The sequence below is a fragment of the Thamnophis elegans genome, chromosome Z (genome assembly GCF_009769535.1).
Source record: "Thamnophis elegans isolate rThaEle1 chromosome Z, rThaEle1.pri, whole genome shotgun sequence".
NCBI classification, from domain to species: domain Eukaryota; kingdom Metazoa; phylum Chordata; class Lepidosauria; order Squamata; family Colubridae; genus Thamnophis; species Thamnophis elegans.
In genome coordinates this window covers 74,772,532-74,795,786 of record NC_045558.1, presented here as the reverse complement: position 1 = coordinate 74,795,786, position 23,255 = coordinate 74,772,532, and the positions used below count along the sequence as shown (strand labels likewise).

At 46.4% G+C, this 23,255-nt stretch overlaps 1 protein-coding gene across 3 annotated transcripts in view; it reads left to right on the top strand.

Moving 5' to 3' along the window:
* Nucleotides 1–23,255, top strand: part of FIGNL1 (fidgetin like 1) — a 63,786-nt gene that overhangs the window by 2,537 nt on the left and 37,994 nt on the right. The window contains exon 2 of one of the 3 annotated variants that reach the window (XM_032235681.1): nt 18,530–20,999. The exons of the other annotated variants lie outside the window; for them this stretch is intronic. Within the exon in view, the coding sequence (XP_032091572.1) occupies nt 18,533–20,566 (2,034 nt within the window). The 5' untranslated portion in view covers nt 18,530–18,532 and the 3' untranslated portion in view covers nt 20,567–20,999. Of the gene's footprint in view, nt 1–18,529; nt 21,000–23,255 lie in introns of those variants that run through there. 3 annotated transcript variants of the gene reach the window in all.

The window sequence follows — 23,255 nt, the reverse complement described above, 5'->3', positions numbered from 1 at the left end:
TTAATCCTTGTTCTACAGACTAGAGATAATGTGGAAAATACTGTTTTACATTACAATGTATCTCATAAAGCTGTATCGTGCTTTAGATTTCAAGGCAGAAAAGTATTTCAGAGCATGAAAATGTAAATGGGCAATTCTTGAATCCAAACAATTTTTTCCTGGAATTGGTTGACAACTGCAGAGCCTATGTAAGCATTTCTGCCAATAAAGCTAGCAGAAATGCTTACATTGAGAGAAACTAAGATAAAAATGCCTATTTCAGCTGTTTCCTCTGAACATCCAAAATGATGCCTAGCTCATTGGCATATAACAGGTCCGCTTGTTTAGAAGTTCAGTCCCATTCATCTGCAGTGAAAGGGATGAATGATAAATATATTTTGTAGGAACATTCATCATATCTTTGTAGTTCCTAACTATGTAAATTAAAACATGCTTGATATTGGCAGAAGTATTTATCACTTAGATCAGAGCACTATAATACTATGGAATTCATGTTGGTCTTTGAGCAAAGTTGTATGCCTGATGATGTTTTATCATCTAACTAAATAACATCCTTACTATATGTTTCCATTATGAAAGTTGAAGTCTAGGGTTACACTTTGTTGGTATAAATCTATAAATATTTTGTGGAAATCTCAAACACTTTAGTAATAGTGTTTTAGAAGTATTCATTCTCCATAGTGAGGGGGGGAGAAGTATCCAGAATGGGTTGACTTTATCCTCTCGTGATTAGATTGAGTCAGATAAGCTCTTTGGGCAACGCCCCTGGCACCAGGAATTCCCCAGTTTTTCTGACTCAAACGATCGTGAAAGGTTGCTCATTCTGGATCTCCAGCAATTTACTAGGATTTAAAGAAAATTCAGTTGGACCCATCGAGCCTTGCCTCCCTGCACTGTGCACAGCCTCCTCCTGCAGGATCGGGACTGCCACTAGCCCCTCTGGGGCGGCACGCTGTCCTGGCCACTGAGTGAATCTGAAGACACTCAGTGAGGACCTTGGCCGGGCAGCAGGAGGACCGGGCACAAGTCTCTCGCAGGCAAGCCCTAACCGCTGAGGCTCATATGTTGCTGGAGCGTTCCGTCGCTCCCCTCGGGTTGAGCAACGAACCGGGGTTTCCAAATGCCCCAGAGCACCCACGCTGCCTCCACGTGGCCAGAGGATCGCGAGGAAGCCAAAGAAGCCGTTCCTGGCCACAGCGGCATCAGAGAAGAGGCAGGAGGAAGAGGATCTGGCTGAGAGGGTGCAAGACAAGCTCCCTGGAGCACAAGCCGCTCTTCAGGCATTTTTAAATTTTGTGCCCTTTTGCAAGCCAGTCGGCGCCATTTTGAAGCCGGGAGGACCCACGTGGTACAAGATGGCGGTGCCCAGCAGCTACCAGGAAGGAGAATCCCAGGCAGCTGCAAGCATCCAGGTCAGTGGCTTCCCCAGAGATTGCCCGAGGAGGAGTGGGGAGAGGAAAGGCTAAATGTAAAACCAAGCACCTCTCCCCCAGGGCAGATCCAGAGGAAGGGGGGGGGGTCACAAGCCTTCCAAGCCCTCTAAGTATGAGCAGAGGAGACATAAGGCTTTAGAGAGGCTGCCAGCCATCAGGCCACCCCAGGCAAAGGGGGGGAAACTCCAGGCATTCCCTTACCCAGTGGAGGCTCAGTGGAGAATCCAGCCCTGCCAGCAAGGATCCCTATAGACACCTCAGGACTTTGGGGCTCTACTTAGGGGTGGCAATCCTCTACCACTCCTACTGTGGGGGCAGCCTTGCCTACTGGACTTCCCCTCTTGGGCAGTCCCCCTGCTCAGGGGGGCATCAGCCCCAGCCAGACACCTTCCACAGGGGCCCCCAACTTTCAGGAGTTAATGATGCAGGCTTTTCAGCAATGCATGGCAGCAGCATTCCAACAGCCACAGCCTCAGGGGGTCCCCTCCCACCCACCCCAGGGCTCCTGAATTCCCAGAAGCCCAGGAGGTAGAGATCCCCAGCTCCTCAGATTCATCCCAGGAGGACAGTGACATGGAAAGTGAGGAAGGCGAGATCAGGGAGGACAAGCTGTCAGAGGACAAAGGCATGCCTCCTCCTAAACCTGCATTCACCGGGTTGTTCCAGCCCTCATTGTTTAAGTCCCTGCTCTTCAAGGCCAAGGCAACAGTCAAGCTAGGCAACAGAGCAGCGGAGGTCCCACCTCAACGCCAGGGCTTCTCAGCGGAGAACATCTTTGATGAGCAGGCCATCGAGGCAGACACCGTTCCTACGCCCAAGACCTTCCTCGACCTGGTAAGGCGCCAAAGGGCATCTCCTACAACTGGTCCCTCACCCTCCTCTTCAGACAGGGTGTTCTTCAATGTGGACCAAGAGCTGGCTAAGCTACTGGCACAGCCTGCCATAGATGATCCAGTCGTGGCTCTTCATACATCCACCAACATGCCTGGGGAGCCAGAGGATGCCTTGAAAGCGGAGGACAAGAAGGCAGACCTCACTTTGCAGAGGGGTCACCAAGCAGTGGCCTGGGCTGTGAAAGCAGCCACCACAGCCTCCTTCATCAACAGATCATCCTTGCTGTGGCTGCAGGAGCTACAGCAATGCACCCCCATAGCAGATGCCCGATCACATCAGGACATCAACAAGCGGGCGGCGGCCATCCAGTTTTCATCGGATGCCACCTTGGCTGCAGCCAGATTTGCTTCCAGGGTGATCGCATCATTGGTGGCATCACGCAGGCTGTTGTGGCTATGACAGTGGCAGGCAGAGGTTCGTCACAAGTGGCGCCTGGCTTTGGCCCCCTTCACAGGGGACTCCCTCTTTGGCTCGACTCTGGACCGGTTCCTGATTGAGAACAAGGGCAAGAGGAAGGTCCTGGCCACTGCCCAGAAGAAAGGCAGCTTCAGGACGACTCCATACCCCAGACGCTCCTACTCCCAGGGTCAGGACTCTGGTTCCTTCTTTCAGGGTCAGGATTCCTTTAGGGGGTCAGAGGCAGGGTTCTCTGGAAACAGGCAGTACCAGGAGGGATTCCCTGCTAGGCAGAGGTACCCAGACAGACAGCAGAGAGGCAGGCAGCAGAAGCGGCCCTTTCAAGGGGGCAGAGGAGGCAGAGGGGGGCGCTCCTTCTGCAAAAATTAAAGCTAGGCCCAGCATTCTCCCCATTGGGGGGTGCTTAGCGCACTTTACCGACCACTGGGACCTCACCTCCTCTGACAGGTGGGTGCAGAAGACCATCAGGCATGGCCTTTCACTCGAATTTCTTTCCAGTCCCCTGAGCTTCTTCCGGATATGTCCGGTTTCAAAGAATCCGACCCGGAGGTTGCTGATGCAGGAAGCCATCCAACACCTGTTGGAGATCAGGGCAATCCAGCCGGTGCCTCCAGAGGAACAGGGTCAGGGGCACTACTCCATTCTGTTTGTCATCCCCAAGGCCTCTGGGGGCTGGAGAGCGATCCTTGACCTGAAACGCCTGAACCGTTCCATTCCTTATAGGAGGTTCAAGATACACTCCTGCACTCTATCTTGGAGGGGATTAGACAGGGAGACTTTCTCACCTCCATAGACCTCAGTGAGGCCTACCTGCACATTCCCATTGCCCAGGATCACCACAGGTATCTCAGGTTTTGCTACATGGGACACCACTATCAGTACCGGACCCTCCCCTTTGGGCTGTCTTTGGCCCCGAGGGTATTCACAAAGGTAATGGCAGCGCTGGCAGCGCACCTGAGACAGGTCCCGGTGCGCATCCAATGTTACCTGGATGACCTGCTTCTGCAGTCATCTTCCTTTAGAGGTGTCCTGCGAGACCTAGATGTCACCATGACAGTCCTGAGGGACCACGGGTTTACGGTAAACCTAGCCAAGAGTCACCTCCACCCCTCTACTAGTCTGATTCACCTAGGAGCCAGAATAGACACCCAGATGGGCATGGTTTTCATGTCACCTGACAGACAGATAGCGCTTAGACAGCTAGCCTCCTCGATAGCCAGGAAGCGCAAGGTGTCCTTAGCCACTCTGTCTAAACTATTAGGCACCATGGTCTCCGTGGGCATCGTTCCGTGGGCTCGCCTCCACACCAGAGATCTCCAATGGTTCCTCTTGCCGTTCCAGTGAAGGCGCATGAGCTGTTCACAGACCACGGTACTTCTCTCGGTAGAGGTCTTCTGCTCCCTGACTTGGTGGACATACCCAGCGATCACGAAGGGTGAAACTTTCTGGATACCAGACCATTTGACAGTAACGACGGACGCCAGTCTGAGCGGGTGGGGTGCCGATCTGCTGGCTCAGATGGCGCAAGGACAGTGGACTCAGGCGGAAGGAACTCACAACATAAACTGGTTGGAGCTCAGGGCGGTTTGCCTGGCCCTGTTACGGTTCCAGAACTCAGTCAGGGACCAGCACGTATTAGTCCTCACAGACAATATCACCACCAAGGCCCATATAAACAGGCAGGGGGGGACCAGATCAAGGGCCCTCATGAAGGAGGCCAAACGTCTGGGTCAGTGGGCCGAAAGGAACCTCCGGTCTTTGAGGGCAGAACACATAGCGGGGGTGGACAACACCAGGGCCGACTGGCTCAGCCGGGCCAAGGTGGACAACTCAGAGTGGAGGCTGCAGCCTGTAATCTTCGAGGAGGTGGCCGAGCGCTTCGGGCGCCTGGAGGTTGATCTGTTCGCCACTCCCCTCAACACCCAGCTTCCGAGGTTCTTCTCCAGGTACCAGACATGGGGGGGGCGGAAAGGGAGGAAAGGCATACAAAAGACAGATGCTCTGCAGAGCTCATGGCCCAGGGGTCTTTTGTATGCCTTTCCTCCCTTGTCCCTGATTCCCAGGGTCATACGGAAGATCCTTCAGGAGGGGTCAGAAGTGGTTCTATTGGCTCATCATTGGCCCCAGAGGCCTTGGTTTGCAGATCTCCAGTCTCTGTCGGTGGAGAGGCCCTGGAGAATCCCCCAGGAGAGGATATCCCTCAGCCAGGGGTGGCTGGAGCACCCGGATCCTCAATGGCTCCAGTTGACCACTTGGCGATTGAGCGGAACATCCTGAGGAAAGACCTCCCCCAGGGTGATAAGGATTATCCAGGCCGCCCGCAGACCCTCCACGGAGTGCATTTATGGCTCCACGTGGTGGGCCTTTGACTCTTGGTACAACTCCCGGGGGTACAATCCCATCCAGGCAACGATGCCACAGGTTCTGGACTTCCTCCAGGCAGGCCTGGATAGAAGGTTAGCTCCTAACACAATTAGGAGACAGGTTTCAGCCATCTCATCAGTTCTCCTGTGTGGCAGAAACCAGAGTTTGACACACCATTGCTGCCATTCTAGATACTCTTCCCCCCACTATGAGAAGAGGCGTATCAGATAAGTACCAACGCCCTTTTTAGGAAGTGTTTCAAGGATGGTAGAATTTCTCATACCTTTTAAGAATTTTTTTTGTTTTAAGAACTTTTGAAATTGAAATATGTATAAACCATGGTGATTGGTTATGTTTCTGCACCTCAGGCATTACTGCTGATCACCAGCATCTCAGTCTAGATCTGAGATCAAGAATTTGATGTTGTTAGGTATTATTTTAGAAAGTTCAATTATGCCTTTGGGAGATCTGGTTTTTGACTAAGACTTCTGAGTCCTGAAGTAATAGAGCAGTGGCTACACACACATAAAAAGGGCTTCAATTATATCTATACCCTCAGGCAGACTAGATTTAAATCAAGTCAATTTAAATCATGATTTAAATCTCTAGTAAAAGGTTTAATTGAAATCATAATTTTTAAAGAGCAACTGTCATCTGTCGTGCAGTGGCTCTTTCTCTGACCCGCTGTTGACTTACTGACAGTCCTAATATCGCAGAATATACAGCCTTATGCTACATAACTAAGCTCCATTTCATGGCGAATAAACTAAATTATTAATGTATCTTAAATAGAAAAATATCTTTAGATAGATTTTTACTCCAAAAGCATTTTAGTAAAATAAATTTGATAAAAATCAAAAAAATCTGATTTAAATTTTTAAAAATCTGTTTTATTGTTTGGATATATGCCCCTCCTTCCATTTTTGTACATTTCTTATTTTTTTTAAAAAAGCAATTAAGTTCTTCAGTTTGTTTTCCAGTGGAAGAAAGTGGAGTGGTCAGGTGTGGGTATTTTCAAAACCTGATTGGTCCAAAGACTGAGAGTAAACTTCTTAAATACTCTTTCCATTCTTGCCCAGTTTCCTCTCAGTCTCTTGGTCCAAGCACTGTTGAGAATTGTATCTAGGTAGGAAATTTATTTATTGAATCTGGTCTGGTATTTGGCTAATTGGGCTTTTTAAAAATTCCTAAATTCTAAAATTGCAGCTGCAGCCCCAAGGGACAGTCCTCTGCCTCGGGCAGTCGAGGAGGACCCTGTAGGGCATCTATCCTTCCCTCCGCGGGCCCGGAGCCTCAGCCCTATCCCTGGGACTGGGGGTGCCAGCTCCAAACAAGTTGTGGGTGAGGCAGATTTTTCCTTTGCCAAGATCGGTGAGGGAAGCGGCGTCGGCGCCACAAGGTGCGCATAAGCCACCCGCGGAGCTGCTGTTTGATTCGGAGGGCTGCCACATGCTTCGGCTGCTTGTATTAGCATGAGGGGGCAACTTGGGGGGAGTACAAGCCTGTGTGCCGCGTGGCCCCCAGCATTGCAGGACCGGTTTTGCCCCCGAGTATTCAGGAAGAGCCGCTCGACGCAGTCTTCGGCCTCTTCCTTCCACACAAGCTATTTGAGGTCTGGCGGCCATTTTAACTGCCGCCACGTGCGCAAGGCCTTTCCCCATTTACAGAGCCAATCTAGAGGCCAGGCCGGGACATTCGGCCTGGTTCCTCCCGCACTATCCGAATGCCCAGGCTCCGGCGGGGCCTAAAGAGGCCTGAATTCTTTCTTCCTCCACGCTTCGGGACACGTGAGTGGGGCAATGGAGGAGGGATCGGAAATTCCCCAGGGCCAGGCAGAATGCCCGGTGAGGGGGGAAGAGGGCCTGGAGCAGGGATTCGGAGCGGTGGTTCCCCCAGTAAGGCCTTTCGCTGCCCAGCGCCCCTCTAGATCCTCCACGAGGGAGGAGGCCAGGAGGCACAAGGTCTTAGAGAAGACCTTCACCAGGGTGGAAAGGTAGGCCAAGTCTGCAGGGCCTGCCTCTACCAGCAGGTCCCGGTCACCAATCAGGCCCCCTTCTGGGCATTCTTCTTGTCGGGAGTTCAGTCCTTCTCCTTCAGCCTCCTCGGCCAGGTCCCGCAGCTATTCCAGGCGGAGGGGGTCTCCCTCTCCCTCTCTTTTGGTCTCTCCAGGTTTGGCTAGGAGACGTTCTGCAGATCTTTTGGAAGGGACATCCAGGGGGCCTTTTCCTTCACGCAGGTTGGCGTCTCAGGGTGGCGCTCATGCCCCTTCTTCCTCGGGCCTTTTTCCTCCAGCCATGTTCAAGATTCTCCTGAACAAGGCGAGGAAGACCATCAAGGTGGGGACAGGGGATCCCATGGTCCCGCCTAGGGACCCTGACATGGCCATGTTTTCTAACACGGTCATGAACAAGGAGCAGATTCCAGGCCCTCCTTTGTTTATGGAGGCCCTGACCAACCAGTGGACCCTCCCCTCCCATTTCTCTAACCCTGGGAGTAATGACCGCCGCTTCTACAATGTAGAGCAGGCCTTTGCCCAGGCCATTCAGTTGCCCACTATTGACACCGGGGTTGCTACTCTGGTCTCTTCCTCACCAGTGGTGTCTGGTGATGCGGCAGATAAGTTGAAACCGGAGGATAAGCGCGCAGAGCTTACCTTACAGAAAAATTTCAATGCCACTGCCTGGGCCATAAAGTTCATGGCCATGGCCTCGTATTTTAACCGTGCCACAGTCATGTGGCTTCGGCAGCTCCAGGATCACATTCCGATCCAGGACAAACGGCTCCACCAAGATCTGACTAAGATTATTGCGGCCTCCCAATTTTCCACTGATGTGACTCTGGATACGATTAAATTTGCGTCCAGCGCCTTAGCCACCTCAGTTACCTCCCGCCTTTATGGCTTCATAACTGGCAAATGGATAACAAGGCCAAGTGGAATCTGGCAGCTGCCCCGTTCAAGGGCCTAATTTTTTGGGGGAGGCTCTCGACCCCATTCTGGTTGAGAAAAAAGACAAGAAAAAGGTTCTCCCATCCAACACTAAAAAGCCTGAGGCTCGGTCTCATCTTTATCGTAGGAGGTTGTATAGGGCTCTCTTTCCTCCAAAGATGACCTTTGTCATTTTCACCAGGATAGGGTAGTCCTTCGACTTGACCCTATCTTTCTCCCAAAGGTGAACACCCCCTACCCAATTTTTGCCCAGGTCCATCCAGTGATAGAGAGAGGCTCTGGCACAGTTTGGACGTTCGTTGTGCCTTGCGCATTTACCTCTGGCAGACTGCAGGGATTCGCAGGACAGACAATTTGTTTGTTTCTTTCCAACCTGAGTCGTTGGGGGCCAGCGTGTCTTCGGCTACCATTGGCCGTTGGCTGCGATAGGCCATTGTGGAGGCCTATGGGACGGTGGGGCATCCTGTCCCATCGGGAATTACAGCCCATTCTACTAGGAGTCCCGCGACCACTGTGGTGTGGGCCACTAGGGCTCCTTTTGAGAACATTTGTCAGGCAGCCACTTGGGCGTCGCTGATGCCTTTCATCTGACATTACCATCTGGATGTGTTCGCCTCAGCGGATGCTTCCTTTGGTCGGAGGGTCCTGCAGATTGTGGCAGCTGATCCTCCCTTTGGGCCATAGTTGTAGTTTTTTTCCCTCCCTGGGACTAAGCTTGGGTATGTCCCACACATGACCATTCCCTCTCTTCCACTGGAAAAAGAATGTTGGTCTTACCTGAACGTGTCTTTTCAGGGGAAGAGAGGGAGTCGTCACGACCCGCCCTTCTTAGGGTGGGCCCAAGGGGAGGGCAGGGTGTTTCCTGGGTTTTTTTTTTTTTTTTTTTTAGTTGTATCTGTTTCAGTTCTGTTGTTCGCCTTCGAGGAAACTGGGCAAGAATGGAAGGAAGGAGTATTTAAGAAGTTTACTCTCAGTCTTTGGACCAATCAGGCTTTGAGAATATCCGCACATGACCACTCCCTTTCTTCCCCTGAAAAGACACGTTCAGGTAAGACAAACGTTTTATTTCTTTAGGTGTTCCTCATTCTTCTTTGAGGAAAACAGAACAATTCTGATTTCAATTTTTTTTTCCAATTAGTTGAATGTTTATGTAGATAGCTGAGTTAAGAAACAATATATTTTGGTGATCTTCATCAACCATCCCTGGGGAATAAATGCATATTTTGGAAAATATATACCGTATTTTCTGGTGTATAAGATGCATCCCCCACTAAAAATGGTTGAAATGTCTGCGTCTTATACAGCAAATCTTACCAAAGCCCTGCCCACCCGCTATCCCCCACCCTTCAGTCTCTGCCTCCCAGAAATTTGCTTCCTTACAGCAAACAGCCTGTAAGGCTTCAGCACAGCTTGATTTAGCATGAGCACTTGATTGTCAGTTGGATCTGCCTCCTGGAATACCACCTATCAGCTGTTTCAGACTGTGAGGATTGTCACTGCTATCACCGCCCATCGCTGCTGCTACCCATCGCTGTCTCTGCACACCCCACTTTTGGCCTCTGCACAGTCCATTTTTGGCTTCCACGCATCCCCAATCCAGGCGGTGGGGATCCCTGCCACCACCTTTCCCCGCTGCCTTGAATATGCCAAAAATGAGATGTTCTGAGGCCGAAAATGGGACGCATTAAGAAAATCTTCCCATCACAGTTTGATTTTGCTTGAGATGTGGGAGAGAGAGAAAGATCGGAAGTAGGCAATGTGAGGAAAATTCTTTCAGAAAGTGATCTCCAGGGGGAGGGGATTTTCCTTTCGATTCTCCTTTCAAAGGGGATCCTTGCAGATGCACATCCAAACTACTCCCTCCGTGGCATCGAAGCCTCCAGTCTTGCAATCCTGCAAGGGAGATGTTTGCTCCGAAGCTACAGCAGAGCATTGCACTGGGAGGACTCCATGGGTAGGATTGAGTTGCGTGTCTTGCTCCAGTGATGGGTGCAGGCTTGGGGCTTGGCGACCAGGGAAAGGAGTTCTGAGATGCAAAGGAAGAAGGGGTGATCTCACCCTCCCCCCTCTGTCCTGCTGCAGAACTGCCATGGAGCTTGCTCATGGCAATGTGATTGCTGGCAAAGGGGGTCCTGGCACCCTGGGAGCGAGGGAGGTGCTCCAGTGGTTGTAGATCTGAGCTGATCTACAGTTGCCTCATGCCAGACAGGAGCAGCCAAAGGGAGCTGCTGAGAGCAATGCAGCCAGGAAGGGCAAGTGCCCTGTGTGGGCAGCAGCAGCAGGTGCAGCAGGCCCAGCAGCTGGGTAGAGGTGGGTGATGGTGGGGTGAAGCCGATTCTGACAGGCCCCATGGCTTTCTATCATTGTAGCAGCAGCCTAAGCAACATCCGAGTTCCAGGCCTGGTGGCGTGCAAACTGTGCTTGCCGCCTGCTCCAAAGCCACAAGATGAGCTGCGGGACAGAGGGGCCCTCGGCTGCAAGCTTGCCTGGCATTGTGGGCAGGGCTAGGGATAGCAAGAGTGTGCTGGAAATATCTCCAGGTACCTGGAGAGACAGAATTCCCGGCCCTCGCTAGATCAGCTGATCCGCAGGGTGTTAAGGGGTCCAGAAGCCATGAAGAGCTGCCTCCTATGATGGCCACACCCATTCCCTTCACTAGGGCTTATTTTGGGGGCATAGGGCATATATTAGCCCCCCCCCCCCAAAGAACAAATTAGTCTTCAGCTAATTTTGAGGTGGGCCATATTTACGAGGAAATATGGTAGATGAACTTAAGGCTATAATGGAAAAGCATGTAACTAAATTTGTTATGGAGCCAGTCACCAATCTAGTTGCTTCAGATTTTACTCAAAATACTTACTGCACAAGACCCTACAAGGTAGAAATTGCCAAAAACAATCTAGTCTTGTAGCACCACAGGGTTTTGCTTCAGATTGCAATTAATCATTTCAATGAAGAGAGGTGGAAAAATAGATAAGTAGTACTACACTCCCTTCTCATAACTTCTTTACAGCAGAGTATATTCAGCAATCTTACAGAAAATGCTTTGCTTCCCAGTTGGCAGGGTCTTGAAAGAATAATACTGACTTTTAGGCATTTTATACCCTCTTCAATGATCTTTAAACTTAAATATTTTTAAGAGGATTCCAAATTATATCTATAATTGTTTTTCACAAAAGTAGTATATGGCCATTGCTTAATCCTTGGAAAGCCATGAGAGAGGATGGCACAAGCTCCAGAGGTCATAACAATAGCCAACAACTATCTGCACAGTAGAATGTTTCACCAACTCCAAAGTCAGATCCAGGTAAGCACAGGGGGCATAACACACTTGATTTCATTACAGCAAAGATGCAGATGTCAGCTGACTCTATGGAAGATGAGGAAGGGTTAGCTCCATTATTTGGTTCTTTGTGTACAGAAGACTAACAATGTTATGCAAACTTGAGGCAATGAAATAAATACTCAAATTAGTTACTGTTGTAACTGAGTCCCTCAACACTGGAATCCCTCCAGCCATGTTCCTGTTGAAATGCTGACAAGTTCATTTTCTGAGTGCTTGTATTAAAAAAAACAAAACAGAAAGCATTCCAGTCCAAAATTTATCCAGGCAAACAGAAAGCTGAACAAGTAACACAATCTTTTTATAAGCCTCCAAACATTCATCCCTTAGGTTATATTTTCTCACAACTGGTCTTTAAAGAACAGACCAGCATTCTGGCAGTTGGTTCTCATATTTTAAAGTTGCCAAGTTTGAAAAATACTGATCTAGACGAATCTGCTAATGTATGGCCTCTGCTAAATCCTGGGAGGAGAGCCAAACCTACAAAATACAGAATGGCATAACCTACAGAGCTGAATCACAGCCAGCAACTACCTGCCCAGCAGAATGCTTCACCAATACCAAGAGCAGGTCCAGCTAAGCCCTGTAGGCATAACACCCTTGATTTCAGCCAACTCTGTGAAAGACGACGAACTAGCTCAATTATTTGGCACCCTCTTAAAGAAGATGAACAATTACATGCAAACATGAGGCAGTTAAATGGGTATTTGAGAGACCGCCTACTGCCAATTACCTCCACTAGACCGATACGATCGCATCGATTAGGCCTCCTCCGAATTCCATCTACTAGCCAGTGCAAACTGGCAACTACCCGGAGGAGAGCCTTCTCGGTGGCTGCTCCGACCCTCTGGAACGAACTCCCCGTGGAGATTCGGACCCTCACCACCCTCCAATCCTTCCGCGCCGCTTTGAAGATCTGGCTGTCCCGGCTGGCCTGGGGTTAAGATTCCAACCCCACCCGAATTGTGTGACTGTTGTGCTCTCTTTTAATATGTTGTATTGTTTCCATATTGGAATACTGTTTGTCTTTCCCCCCTCCCTTTTTGAATTGTGAGCCGCCCTGAGTCCCCCCAGGGAAAAGGGCGGCATACAAATAAAGGAAATAAATAAATAAATAAATCAGTGCCTTAGTGTTCTCTCTTACCATTTTGCCCTCCGGTTCATTTTCTGAATGCCTAACACCTCCACATAGGCAACAGGCATTCCAGTCCAAACTTTATCCAGACAAATGAAGGGAACAGAAAGCTGAACAAGTAACCTGATCTCTTCATAACTCTCCAGATGTTCATTCCTCAGGTGATATTTCCTCTCAACAGGACTTTAAAGAACAGACCAAACTGCAGCCCCACTTCCACTGGCTTCCCCCTGTATTGATCCTGAATCTATTGATCTAGTGCAGGGGTGTCAAACTTGCATCATCACAGCGGCATGACAACTTTTTCCCCTTCACTTGGGGGTGGGCCTGGCCCACGTGTGATGCATCCAGCCCACAGACTGCAAGTTTGACAATCCTGATCTAATGGCTACCTCATCTGCAACCTGTTTTTTATCCTTGCAAGTGAACTCTTTTCAAAGTAACCCTGAATATGGCTAACATATACTTCTTACCCCCAATCTAGGCCTACTTGTTCTTTCCATGAAATGTCTCCTATGCCACAAACAGAGGATACTAGCCACCCTAATTGGCAGCAGGAGGTTTGCTTTCCATCTTCTTCCTCAGTCTATAACCTGCTCATCCCAAGTGTTGATTTGTCTGATCATTTATCCACAGCCAGTACTCCAAGGGGAAACCAGACAACTGACAACTACACTCTACAATGTTCTGTCTGTCATCTTTTGGAACATAGCCAGGTGGACCCAAAACAAGGACACCCAGACTTTCTAGGATTCCTGTCTAAATTCATTATAGACTTTTTGCAGGAGGCATGGATCTTGGGGGAATTCTCAATCCCAACTATGTTTCTCTGCTAGATCCTGTATAATCTAGTTTTAGGAGTGGCAAACCTAATGGGAGGCTTGATCTGTTTATACTTCCAAAGTACTTGTCCAAGTTGTAAAATAATCACCCTAGTTTGAAAATGCTGAAAAACTTTGTTAGTTTTCAATTAATTTTCTTTATTATGCATTAATTTATATCTTCCTCCTCAACAGTTCCAGTTCCAGGTAATACAAATTAAGCTGTGCACGTATGCACCTGTGCCTCACACAAAACCATCTCCCCCCCCCCTTGCATCAGGCTGTCAACCTGAAAAGGCTGGGGAACCCCGCTCTTTGGACCCTTCAATACCTTCCTCTTGAAGAAGCAAATGTGCCACCATTTATTTCTACACTAACACTCCTCCACTTCAAGACCCGGCTCAAAGTGCTCCTGCTTACGGACAACATGGCGGTGAAAGCCCATGTAAATCAGCAGGGGGGCACTCACTCAAAGACCCTATGGGTCGAGGCCCTAAGACTGGGCATGTTGGCGGAGAGACACCTGGGATCGATTGTGGCAGAGCACATCTTGGGGATGGCAAACCTGCAGGCTGACTAGCTAAGCAGGGCCACCATAGACCACAGGGAGTGGCAGTTGCAACCTGAGCTATTCCAGCAGATTTGCCATCAATTTGGGACGCCAGAGGTTGAACTTTTTGTAATGTCGGTGAATGCCCAGCTGCCACGATTCATCTCAATTCCCGTTGCACGGAGCAGAGGATGATATATTGTCTTGCCGCTGGCCATCAGGACTTCTCTATGCCTTCCCTCTCCTCCCTTTCCTCGCAGGGGTGATCAGGAAACTAGAGACAGAAGGGGCGGAGATAGTACTAGTGGCTCCACACTGGCCCAGGAGGGCATGGTTTGCGGACCTCGTCCACCTGTCAGTCTCCACCCCACCCCTCAAGGAGATTCTTCGGGATCAGATTGTCTTGTGTCAGGGGGTCTTACTCCACCCAGAGCCTTAGTGGCTCCAGCTTTCTGCCTGGCACTTGAAAGGCAGATCCTGAGGGCGGCCAGTATCTCTGACAGGGTAATCGCAACCAGCGAGGCATCACACATGTACACATCTACAACGCGACTTGGTCAGCATTTGCTAGGTAGTGCGGGGGAAAGGTCATTGACCCTATAATGGCATCCCCACTGCAGATCCTGGAGTTCCTGCAGGACAATTTTGAGTGAGGCCTAGCACATAACACCCTCAGGAGCCAGGTGGCTACAATTCCCACAGCTCTGGGAGATGGTCATTCCCCATCCTTAGCCCACCAGCTGATTGTCCGGCGATTTCTGAAATGGCCTTCAACCTGAGGCCCTCAGTGGTCCACAGATTCCCCTCATGGGATCTCCCACGGTTCTTCAAGCCCTAGTGGGTGAACAATTTGAGCCGATTAGGACCGTCTCACTCCAGTTCCTGACCCTTAAGGTGGCCTTCCTAGTGGTGGTGGTAGAGATGCACCGCTGCCAGGCGCATCTCGGAACTCATATGTCTACAATCTACTTGGAGAATATGATTTGTGATGCAGGACAGAAGGGGGGAGTTTGGAGGGTAAAGTTCAAACGCAATTAAGCAAAAGTCAGTTTAGGCTCCACAGAAGTAATGCTAAGATGTTGATCCTAATAAATGAAGGGGTTTTGTTTGAACTCTGTCTTGAGGCTCGTAAATTAATTACATCATCTCTTGGGAACTTCACAGAGAGCCTAAACTGACTTTTAAAAATCTATCAAGATTTCCAGGTTTCCTGAATCCTGGGCTCTCCGAGCACTCCCCCAATATTTGGGGTGCTTGGGGGGAAAATCAGGCAACCATGGCAGAAGGTGAATTATCGGGAGAAAGCCTGATTTCAACTGGAGGAAGTCAGCCAGCCCCCCCCCCCATCAGAGCTCCACACTTTCACGCTGTGATGTCTTCTCTAGCAGCAGAAGCAAGAAAGGATGAGTACTTTTGGAAATTAACCCCTAAGGCAGCTGAGGTAGAGTTTAATATTCCCGATGGAATATCAGGACCTCGTAGAAGTATTAAGCAAGGCTGATTGCAATGTTCTGTCTCCCCACCAGGAGACAGACTATGCCATCAAAACCATCCCCAGCACAAAACTACCCAAGCCCAAACTGTACCCCATGACACCCCGGGAAATGCAAGAGATGCTCAAATACATAGACAAAAACCTAGCAAGGGGGTTCATTGAGCCAGCCAAACCACGGGTTGCAGCACCAGTCCTTCAAAGAAAAAAAGATGGAACTATGAGGTTGTGTGTAGACTTTTGAGGGATAAATGGGGTGTGTTTACACAACCTATACCTGCTACCCCTCATGAAGGACATGCTATCTCATCTAGCCAAGGGAAACGTCTTCACCAAACTAGACCTCAGAGAAGCATATTACCAAGTATGTATCAGAGAGGGAGATGAGTGGAAAACAGCGTTCAACTGCCCCCTAGGGAGCTTTCAATTCAAAGTAATGCCTTTCGGATTGCAGGGAGCCCCAGCGGTATTCATGCAATTAATAAATGGGGTGCTGCATGAGCACTTCTACAAGGGGGTCCTCGTCTAGCTAGATGACATCCTTATCTAAACTGAGACCATGGATGACCACGTACCCCTGGTTCGCCAAGTACTGGAAAAACTTCTGGCAGCCAAACTGTACGTCAAGGTATCAAAATGCAAATTCCACCATGCACGGTTAGACTATCTGGGTTACTGAATGAGGGAATAGAGATGGACCCAGCCAAAGTGCAAGCCGTCCTAAGCTGGCAACCCCTTCACACCCACAGACAGCTACAAAGTTTCCTAGGGTTCGCAAACTCCTACAGGCGATTCATCTCCTCCTTTGCGAAGATTGCCAAACCCCTGACAGACCTCCTGAAGACAGGGAGCCCAGGAACAAAACCTACAGTGTGACCTAACTTGCTAAGAGATATTCAAAACCCTAAAAGAAATGTTTGCAAAGGAGCCGGTGCTGAATCATCCTGACCCTGAACAACCCTTTGTGATCCAGGTAGATGCCAGCGACATGGCAGTGGGAGCAGTGCTACTCCAAATAAATAACCAAGGAAACTTACAACCCTGCACCTACATCTCCCACAAGTTCACAGATACAGAGAGACATTGGGCCACATGGGAAAAGGAGGCTTTTGCAGTAAGATGGGCACTGCTAACCTGGAGACACCTGTTGGAAGGGAGCCAGAAACCGTTCGAAGTCTAGACTGACCACAAAAATCTGGAGGTGCTTTGGACCCCACGGAAACTATCACCGAAACAAGTCTGATGGGCTGAATACTTCAACCGTTTTGATTTTGTCTTAAAGCACATTCCAGGCGGGAGGAACTTTCTAGCTGATGCCCTCTCCCACATGCCTCAGTACAAATGTGAATGGGAGCACGTAGTGGACGCCACCATTTCCTCTACTCAAACAGTTGCCCAAGTAACCACCAGGCGGCAATGCCATGATCGGCAAGACCAATCCGCAAACGACCTAACCACAAGACTCAAAACGAAATTGCTAGCAGACCTCTGGTTCCAAAACAACCAACACATCTTGATGAAAAGAGATGACCTTGCATGGAGGGGGATGAAACTCTACATCCCAGAATCCCTATGTACCTTAGTTCTCCAGAGGAGTCACGACGCCAAACTGGCAGGCCACTTTGACTTCCTAAAGACTTTACACTTAGCCCGGAGGCAGTTCTTGTAGCCTGGCATAAAGAAAGATGTGGATAGTTATGTGAAAAGTTGCATCATCTGTGCCACAATGAAGAGTCGACTGGGAAACCTCCCCCCCCCCCCCGGTCTGCTGCAAACAGTAACAGAGCCAACGAGGCCATGGGAGGAGATCGCAATGGACTTTATAATAGAATTACCAAAAAATGGGGGAAACACAGTGATTTGGACTGTAATAGACCAGTTCTCCAAACAGGCACACTTCATACCCTGTAGTGGACTACCCTCGGCTCACAAGCTGGCTAAACTGTTTGTTAAGCATATCTACCGACTGCATGAAGTACTTCAAAGAATTATCTCAGACAGAGGGGTCCAGTTCACGGCTACGTTCTTGAGGGAGTTCCTGCGGTTCATTGGGTCATCTCAGGGTCTTAGTTCAGCTTTTCATTCGAGCACTAATGGGGCAGCAGAGAGACTGAACGTCATGATAGAGCAGTACCTGAGGTGCTACATGAACTATCAGCAGTCCAATTGGGCAGACCTTTTATCTTTTGCTCAGATCACTTTCAGGAAGCGAGGGGGGCCGGATGTCAACATCTAAAGCATTTCCATGTCTACTATCAACTTTAGAAGGGAGGAGAATTCCATGCATACCTTCGGTCTCATATTTCTACAATCTAGTTGGAGAATATGATTTATGATGCAGGACAGAAGGGGGGAGTTTGGAGGGTAAAGTTCAAATGCAATTAAGCGAAAGTCAGTTTAGGCTCCACAGAAGTAATGCTAAGATGTTGATCCTAATAAATGAAGGGGTTTGTTTGAACTCTGTCTCAAGGCTCGTAAATTAATTAGGTCAACTCTTGGGAACTTCACAAAACATACCTGCTTGCATTGGAAGTTTTCATTTTTAAGGCTGATGGATAAATTTCTGCTGCATAAATGCATAGGTTCAAGGCAAATTATCTTAGACTAGTTTTGTTTCAAGTTACTATTCTCTGGAAAAAAATAATGTTTTTCTGGTTAGTGGATATTAATTTATGCACCCTTACTTGAGAGTTTCTATCTATAGATTAAAACAACAAATGGATGGTACACAGTTATTTGGGAATAAGTCATTGGATAGGATATAACTATTTTATGCCTATCTGTTCTGCTCAATGTTCAATGAGCCTTACATATTAATGTTCAAGGATACTTAACGTAGATATATATTAGAGTCAGACTAAATGGCTCTTAATTAGTTAACTTCTGTTTCAGATGGAGCTAAAATAAATTTAGTGGTATTGATGTAAATTCCAGGTATCATTTTAAGTGAACTTGTGCTTATTATAACAAATGCAGAAGAGTATTTGCTTAGCTTTGCTATATAGAATATTTGCAAAACATAGTGATAATAGAAAAGTGAAAAAAATCAATACACTATAATTTGCCCCTAGATTCATGTTAGACATAAGTATCCCCAGTTCTGATTATCTGTTGTTTGTCTGTTTCTTTGTAGATCATGCAGACTGACATACATATGAGCGAATGGCAAAGGAATTATTTTATTGTTACCTCTGATACTTCTACACCAGGACAAAAAGCAGATGCATATCGTTCACAAATTTTACATATTCAGCATGCATGGGCAAACTCAGATATTTCCCAGAATTGTGCTGCTAACCTTTTCAATACATTTGTAGAAAAATATTCTGAAATTATTGATTCTGATAATGTAGAAAGAGGCTTGAATAACTATGCTAAAGATATTTTAACTATGGTAAAGTATCAGCAGAATGAGAGTGACAAGTGGCAGTCTGCTTTGACACCAAATAATGTAATGGAATTGAAGTGTATTCAAGCAATGATGCGGGCTGGAAAAATGTTTGAGATGCCTCTGAAGGCGCAAATAGATATATCCATTGATAAACAGGTCACTGAGTCTGTTTCTTCAAATGTTCCCAATCATACTCTATCAAGTGGTCATGGAGAATCTGTGGTTGGAGCTGGTTTGTCAAATTATGTAACTCAAGCAACAGAGATTTGTGAGAAGCCATCAACTTCAAAGTGTTATCGAAATGATATATTCTCCTCGCCTAAAGCAGGAGTTACATGTTCTGTTTTGCCTGTGACTATGAATGATGTGTCTTCTAGAGCCCTCACTGGAAGTAACGAATCAGCATTTAATAGTTCTCTGAAATCCACAAGTAATGCTTGTTCAGGGCAAGATTTATCTTCTGCTCCATCTGCTTTCTCTGCAAGAATGGGCAATCTGGGAAAAAGGAAGACATTTGCTGTGTCCAGTGAAGATAACAGTAATATATCTTCTGGTTCCACTCATAAGTTAGTTCCTAGAGAAGGGTCAAACATCCCATGGAATGAAAAGAAAAATAATGAAAACAAAGCATCTGGTTTCAAAACTGCAAAAGAGCAGCTGTGGGTTGATCAGCAAAAGAAATTCCAAAATCATCCCCAGCACATCCCATTACCATCTTACGGGGGTACAAAGAAATCTTTGGGAGCTGGAAGATCCCGTGGTCCATTTGGAAAGTTTGTTCCTCCACTGCCCAAACAAGATGGAAATGGGAACACAGGAATGCCAGTTAAATCAAATGGGACTGGATCTACAGAGCTGACTTATCCAACAGATGAAAGGTTAAAGAATATAGAACCTAAAATGATAGAACTTATAATGCATGAAATCATGGACCATGGGCCTCCAGTAAACTGGGATGACATAGCTGGAGTTGAGTTTGCAAAAACAACTATCAAGGAAATAGTCGTATGGCCTATGCTGAGACCTGACATTTTCACTGGATTACGAGGGCCTCCAAAAGGAATTCTTCTCTTTGGGCCTCCTGGTACAGGGAAGACTCTTATTGGCAAATGCATTGCCTGCCAGTCTGGGGCTACATTTTTCAGCATCAGTGCATCTTCACTGACTTCCAAGTGGGTTGGTGAAGGAGAAAAGATGGTCCGTGCATTGTTTACAGTGGCACGTTTCCAGCAACCAGCTGTAATTTTCATTGATGAAATTGATTCTCTCTTATCCCAGCGTGGAGATGGAGAACATGAATCTTCCAGAAGAATAAAAACTGAATTCTTAGTCCAGTTAGATGGAGTAGCTACTTCTTCTGAAGATCGCATATTAGTTGTAGGTGCAACCAACCGACCGCAAGAGATTGATGAGGCTGCCCGAAGGAGATTGGTGAAGAGGCTCTACATTCCACTTCCTGAGGCTTCTGCCAGAAAGCAGATTGTGTCTTGTCTAATGTCAAAGGAACATTGCTCCCTAACTGAAGAAGAAATTGATCTCATTGTTAAGAAATCAGATGGTTTTTCTGGGGCTGACATGACCCAGCTTTGCCGAGAGGCTTCTCTGGGTCCTATCCGCAGCCTTCAGACCCTTGACATTACAACTGTTAGACCTGAACAAGTACGATCTATAGCTTTTCAAGATTTTGAAAGTGCTTTCAAAACTGTTCGACCCAGTGTGTCTTCTACAGATTTAGAATTATACGAAACTTGGAATCAAATGTTTGGGAGTGGAAGATGAGAAGAATTGATTTGTTTGCATATTCAGTTCTGAAATAGTAACCATGATCTAATAAATTTGAGAAAACTATTCTTTTCCTAGAGAATTGTTTTGCATGAAAATCTTTATTTTTGCTAGTAGAAAAGTAGTAGAATTCTATTCACCATATTGCTCTTTTGTGCCTTGCTGTATTTTTATATGCACCTAACATTAAAAAAAATGTTAATAAGATGCATTATTAACTTTAATGCCCCCTCACCAAGTCCTTTTCATCAAAGGAGTCCAGGAATTCTATGTAAAATTTAGCTTACATCCAGACATAAAGTTATGCAAAAATTTCAGTGCTAAATTATTGGGGTGAGAAGTGGAAGTGCTTAAAGTGGATGTAAATTTAATAGGTAGATGTAGGCACATTGGATGTGTTTGCCGCCTTAAGTTATTTGTAAAAATTATATAGGTGGAATACAAATAAATAAAAATAAAACTTACTTCCAGAAACTATTATTCCTGATTATAATACGAGAATAAATGATCACTGAAACTTTTAGGGAAATATTGTATTAAACTTTTTATATATATGACATACTTTGTCAAGTTACAGGTAGTCCTGAACTTATGACCAAAATTGAGCTCAACATTTCTGTTCCTATGCTAGATATTTGTTAAGTGAGATTTGTCCCATTTTACAACCTTTCTTGCAACAGTTGTTAAGTGAAACTGCAATTGTTAAGTTTATAACATGGCTGTTAATTGAATCTCATTCCCCATCTCAGTTTAATCTATTTTTCCTTAGAAATACTGTATATATTATGATATAGAAACTGGCTGATAGTTTATTATATCCTAGGGATCTGTTGCCTAAAGTGCCTTGACAACATGTATATTGGAGTTGTACTATATAAGTAACTCATTCAAGTAACGCCAACAAAAATTTGAAAATGAAGCCCACAGCCAATTGAAAAGAAATGCCAAGGAAAATCTCTAAATTTTTCCTGAATTCAAAGAAAAGGCAGAATTGAAATGTATCAATATCCTATTGCAGTAACTACAGAACAAGCCTCTTCTTGGTGTGAAAGTGTTGGCTTTCAAGAGAACTAGAATGACCCCACAATTTTTAGGCAATGCCTTTTACTTTGTCATTTTTGTATGTTTTGTGAGAACTTATTTGAAGCATCACACAAATTTGTGAAATTCCAGGTCTCATGTGGTTAGTTTTTGGTGACATATCCATAAAGGTCTGCCAGTGTTGCTAATTAATAAATTGCATGTATGAATTTTCTTTAAATTCACACATGCAGTTTCATCAGGTGACTTCAAGTGGATCTCTTGTTAATAATGAAAACTGATGCTCCTTCCATCTCCATTTTAGAGAATAATCTCAGAGGCATTTAAAAAGATGGAAATGATTTTAGACCAAGTGCCCCAAATAATCACGTGACTATTTAATCCAGATCTGGAATCCTTTTTGCTGAAAGACATTTCATTTTAAATTAGATCACTTAAAGAATGGGATCTCTTAAATTAAAGGACAATACCATGACTATATGAAAACATAATTTAAAGAAAATAAAGAAACAGATAATTTAACCTAGCCAGCTGTGGGATTCACTTACCTTCCCTACCAGTTCGCAAATGTGAGTGCACGAGCCTTGTCTGCACATGCACACCACCTTCTGCACTTGCACAGTCCTCATGCATTACGTCAGGGTGGGTGGAACCTCCCACAGCGGCTGCTGCTGGTTCGCCTCAACCGGAGAGAACCAGCTGAATACCACCTCTGAACCTAACTATCCGATTCAGTTTTTGTAGCTGAGCTGTTAAGAGCTATTCCTCTTAAAGAGTCTCATGCGGCGTTTGCATGCCATTTTTCAATGTAAACAATATATGTACATTTGCCTGTGGATTGGCTCCTTATAAAAACTTTAAAAGCAGAGTTTGTATTTTGAAGCTACTGACAACTTTTAGGCTTATCAGCACTGGAAAAAATAATCACATTCAGTAATTCTAGTTTACACATGCCAGAAAAACTACAGTCTTAGAAGGGCAAGTCCTGGCAATATTCAATGAGTTGCCCTCTAAAAATCATTGCTTGTACTGCCAATTTAAGAGCTTTAGTCACAATTCACACCCTTTGCCATCGCAAGATTTAGATAAAGATTTACCCAATAGCAAAAAGGGCTGGGACTGTTCATGATTCCATCAATTGCTTTGTGACTTTTCAATCTTTTATTTGTGTATTACAACTGCACCCTATTTGCAAAACTTTTCTTGTGTTCTCTCTCTCTTCTACTGTATAGTTCTCAAACCATTTATAGTTCTTAAACCATGGTCATATTCATTATTTAAATATATTACATTAATAATTTTATTATTTGTTATGTGAGAACACCTGCCCATCATAGAGAAAAATTTCTGTGGCAAGCAGAATTTACTCAGTCTACCTTGAAGCTGATAAAATTGTGTAGGATTTACCAGAAAAGTTGCAACCTGAAGGAGGGCTTTCATGTCCGAGGAGACATTAAAAACATTCTCAGCTCTTTTTCTAGAAATCAGGAGGATTGTTGAATGAGAGGAAGAAGAATCTTAAACACTGCACTTAGAAAACTGCTGGGCTTTAGCAAGACAGGTTACTAACTTTCTGTCCAGAATAAGCAATTTAAACTTCAATGTGGCTTCCCATGATGCAAATATGTTGGTCACTTATTCATAC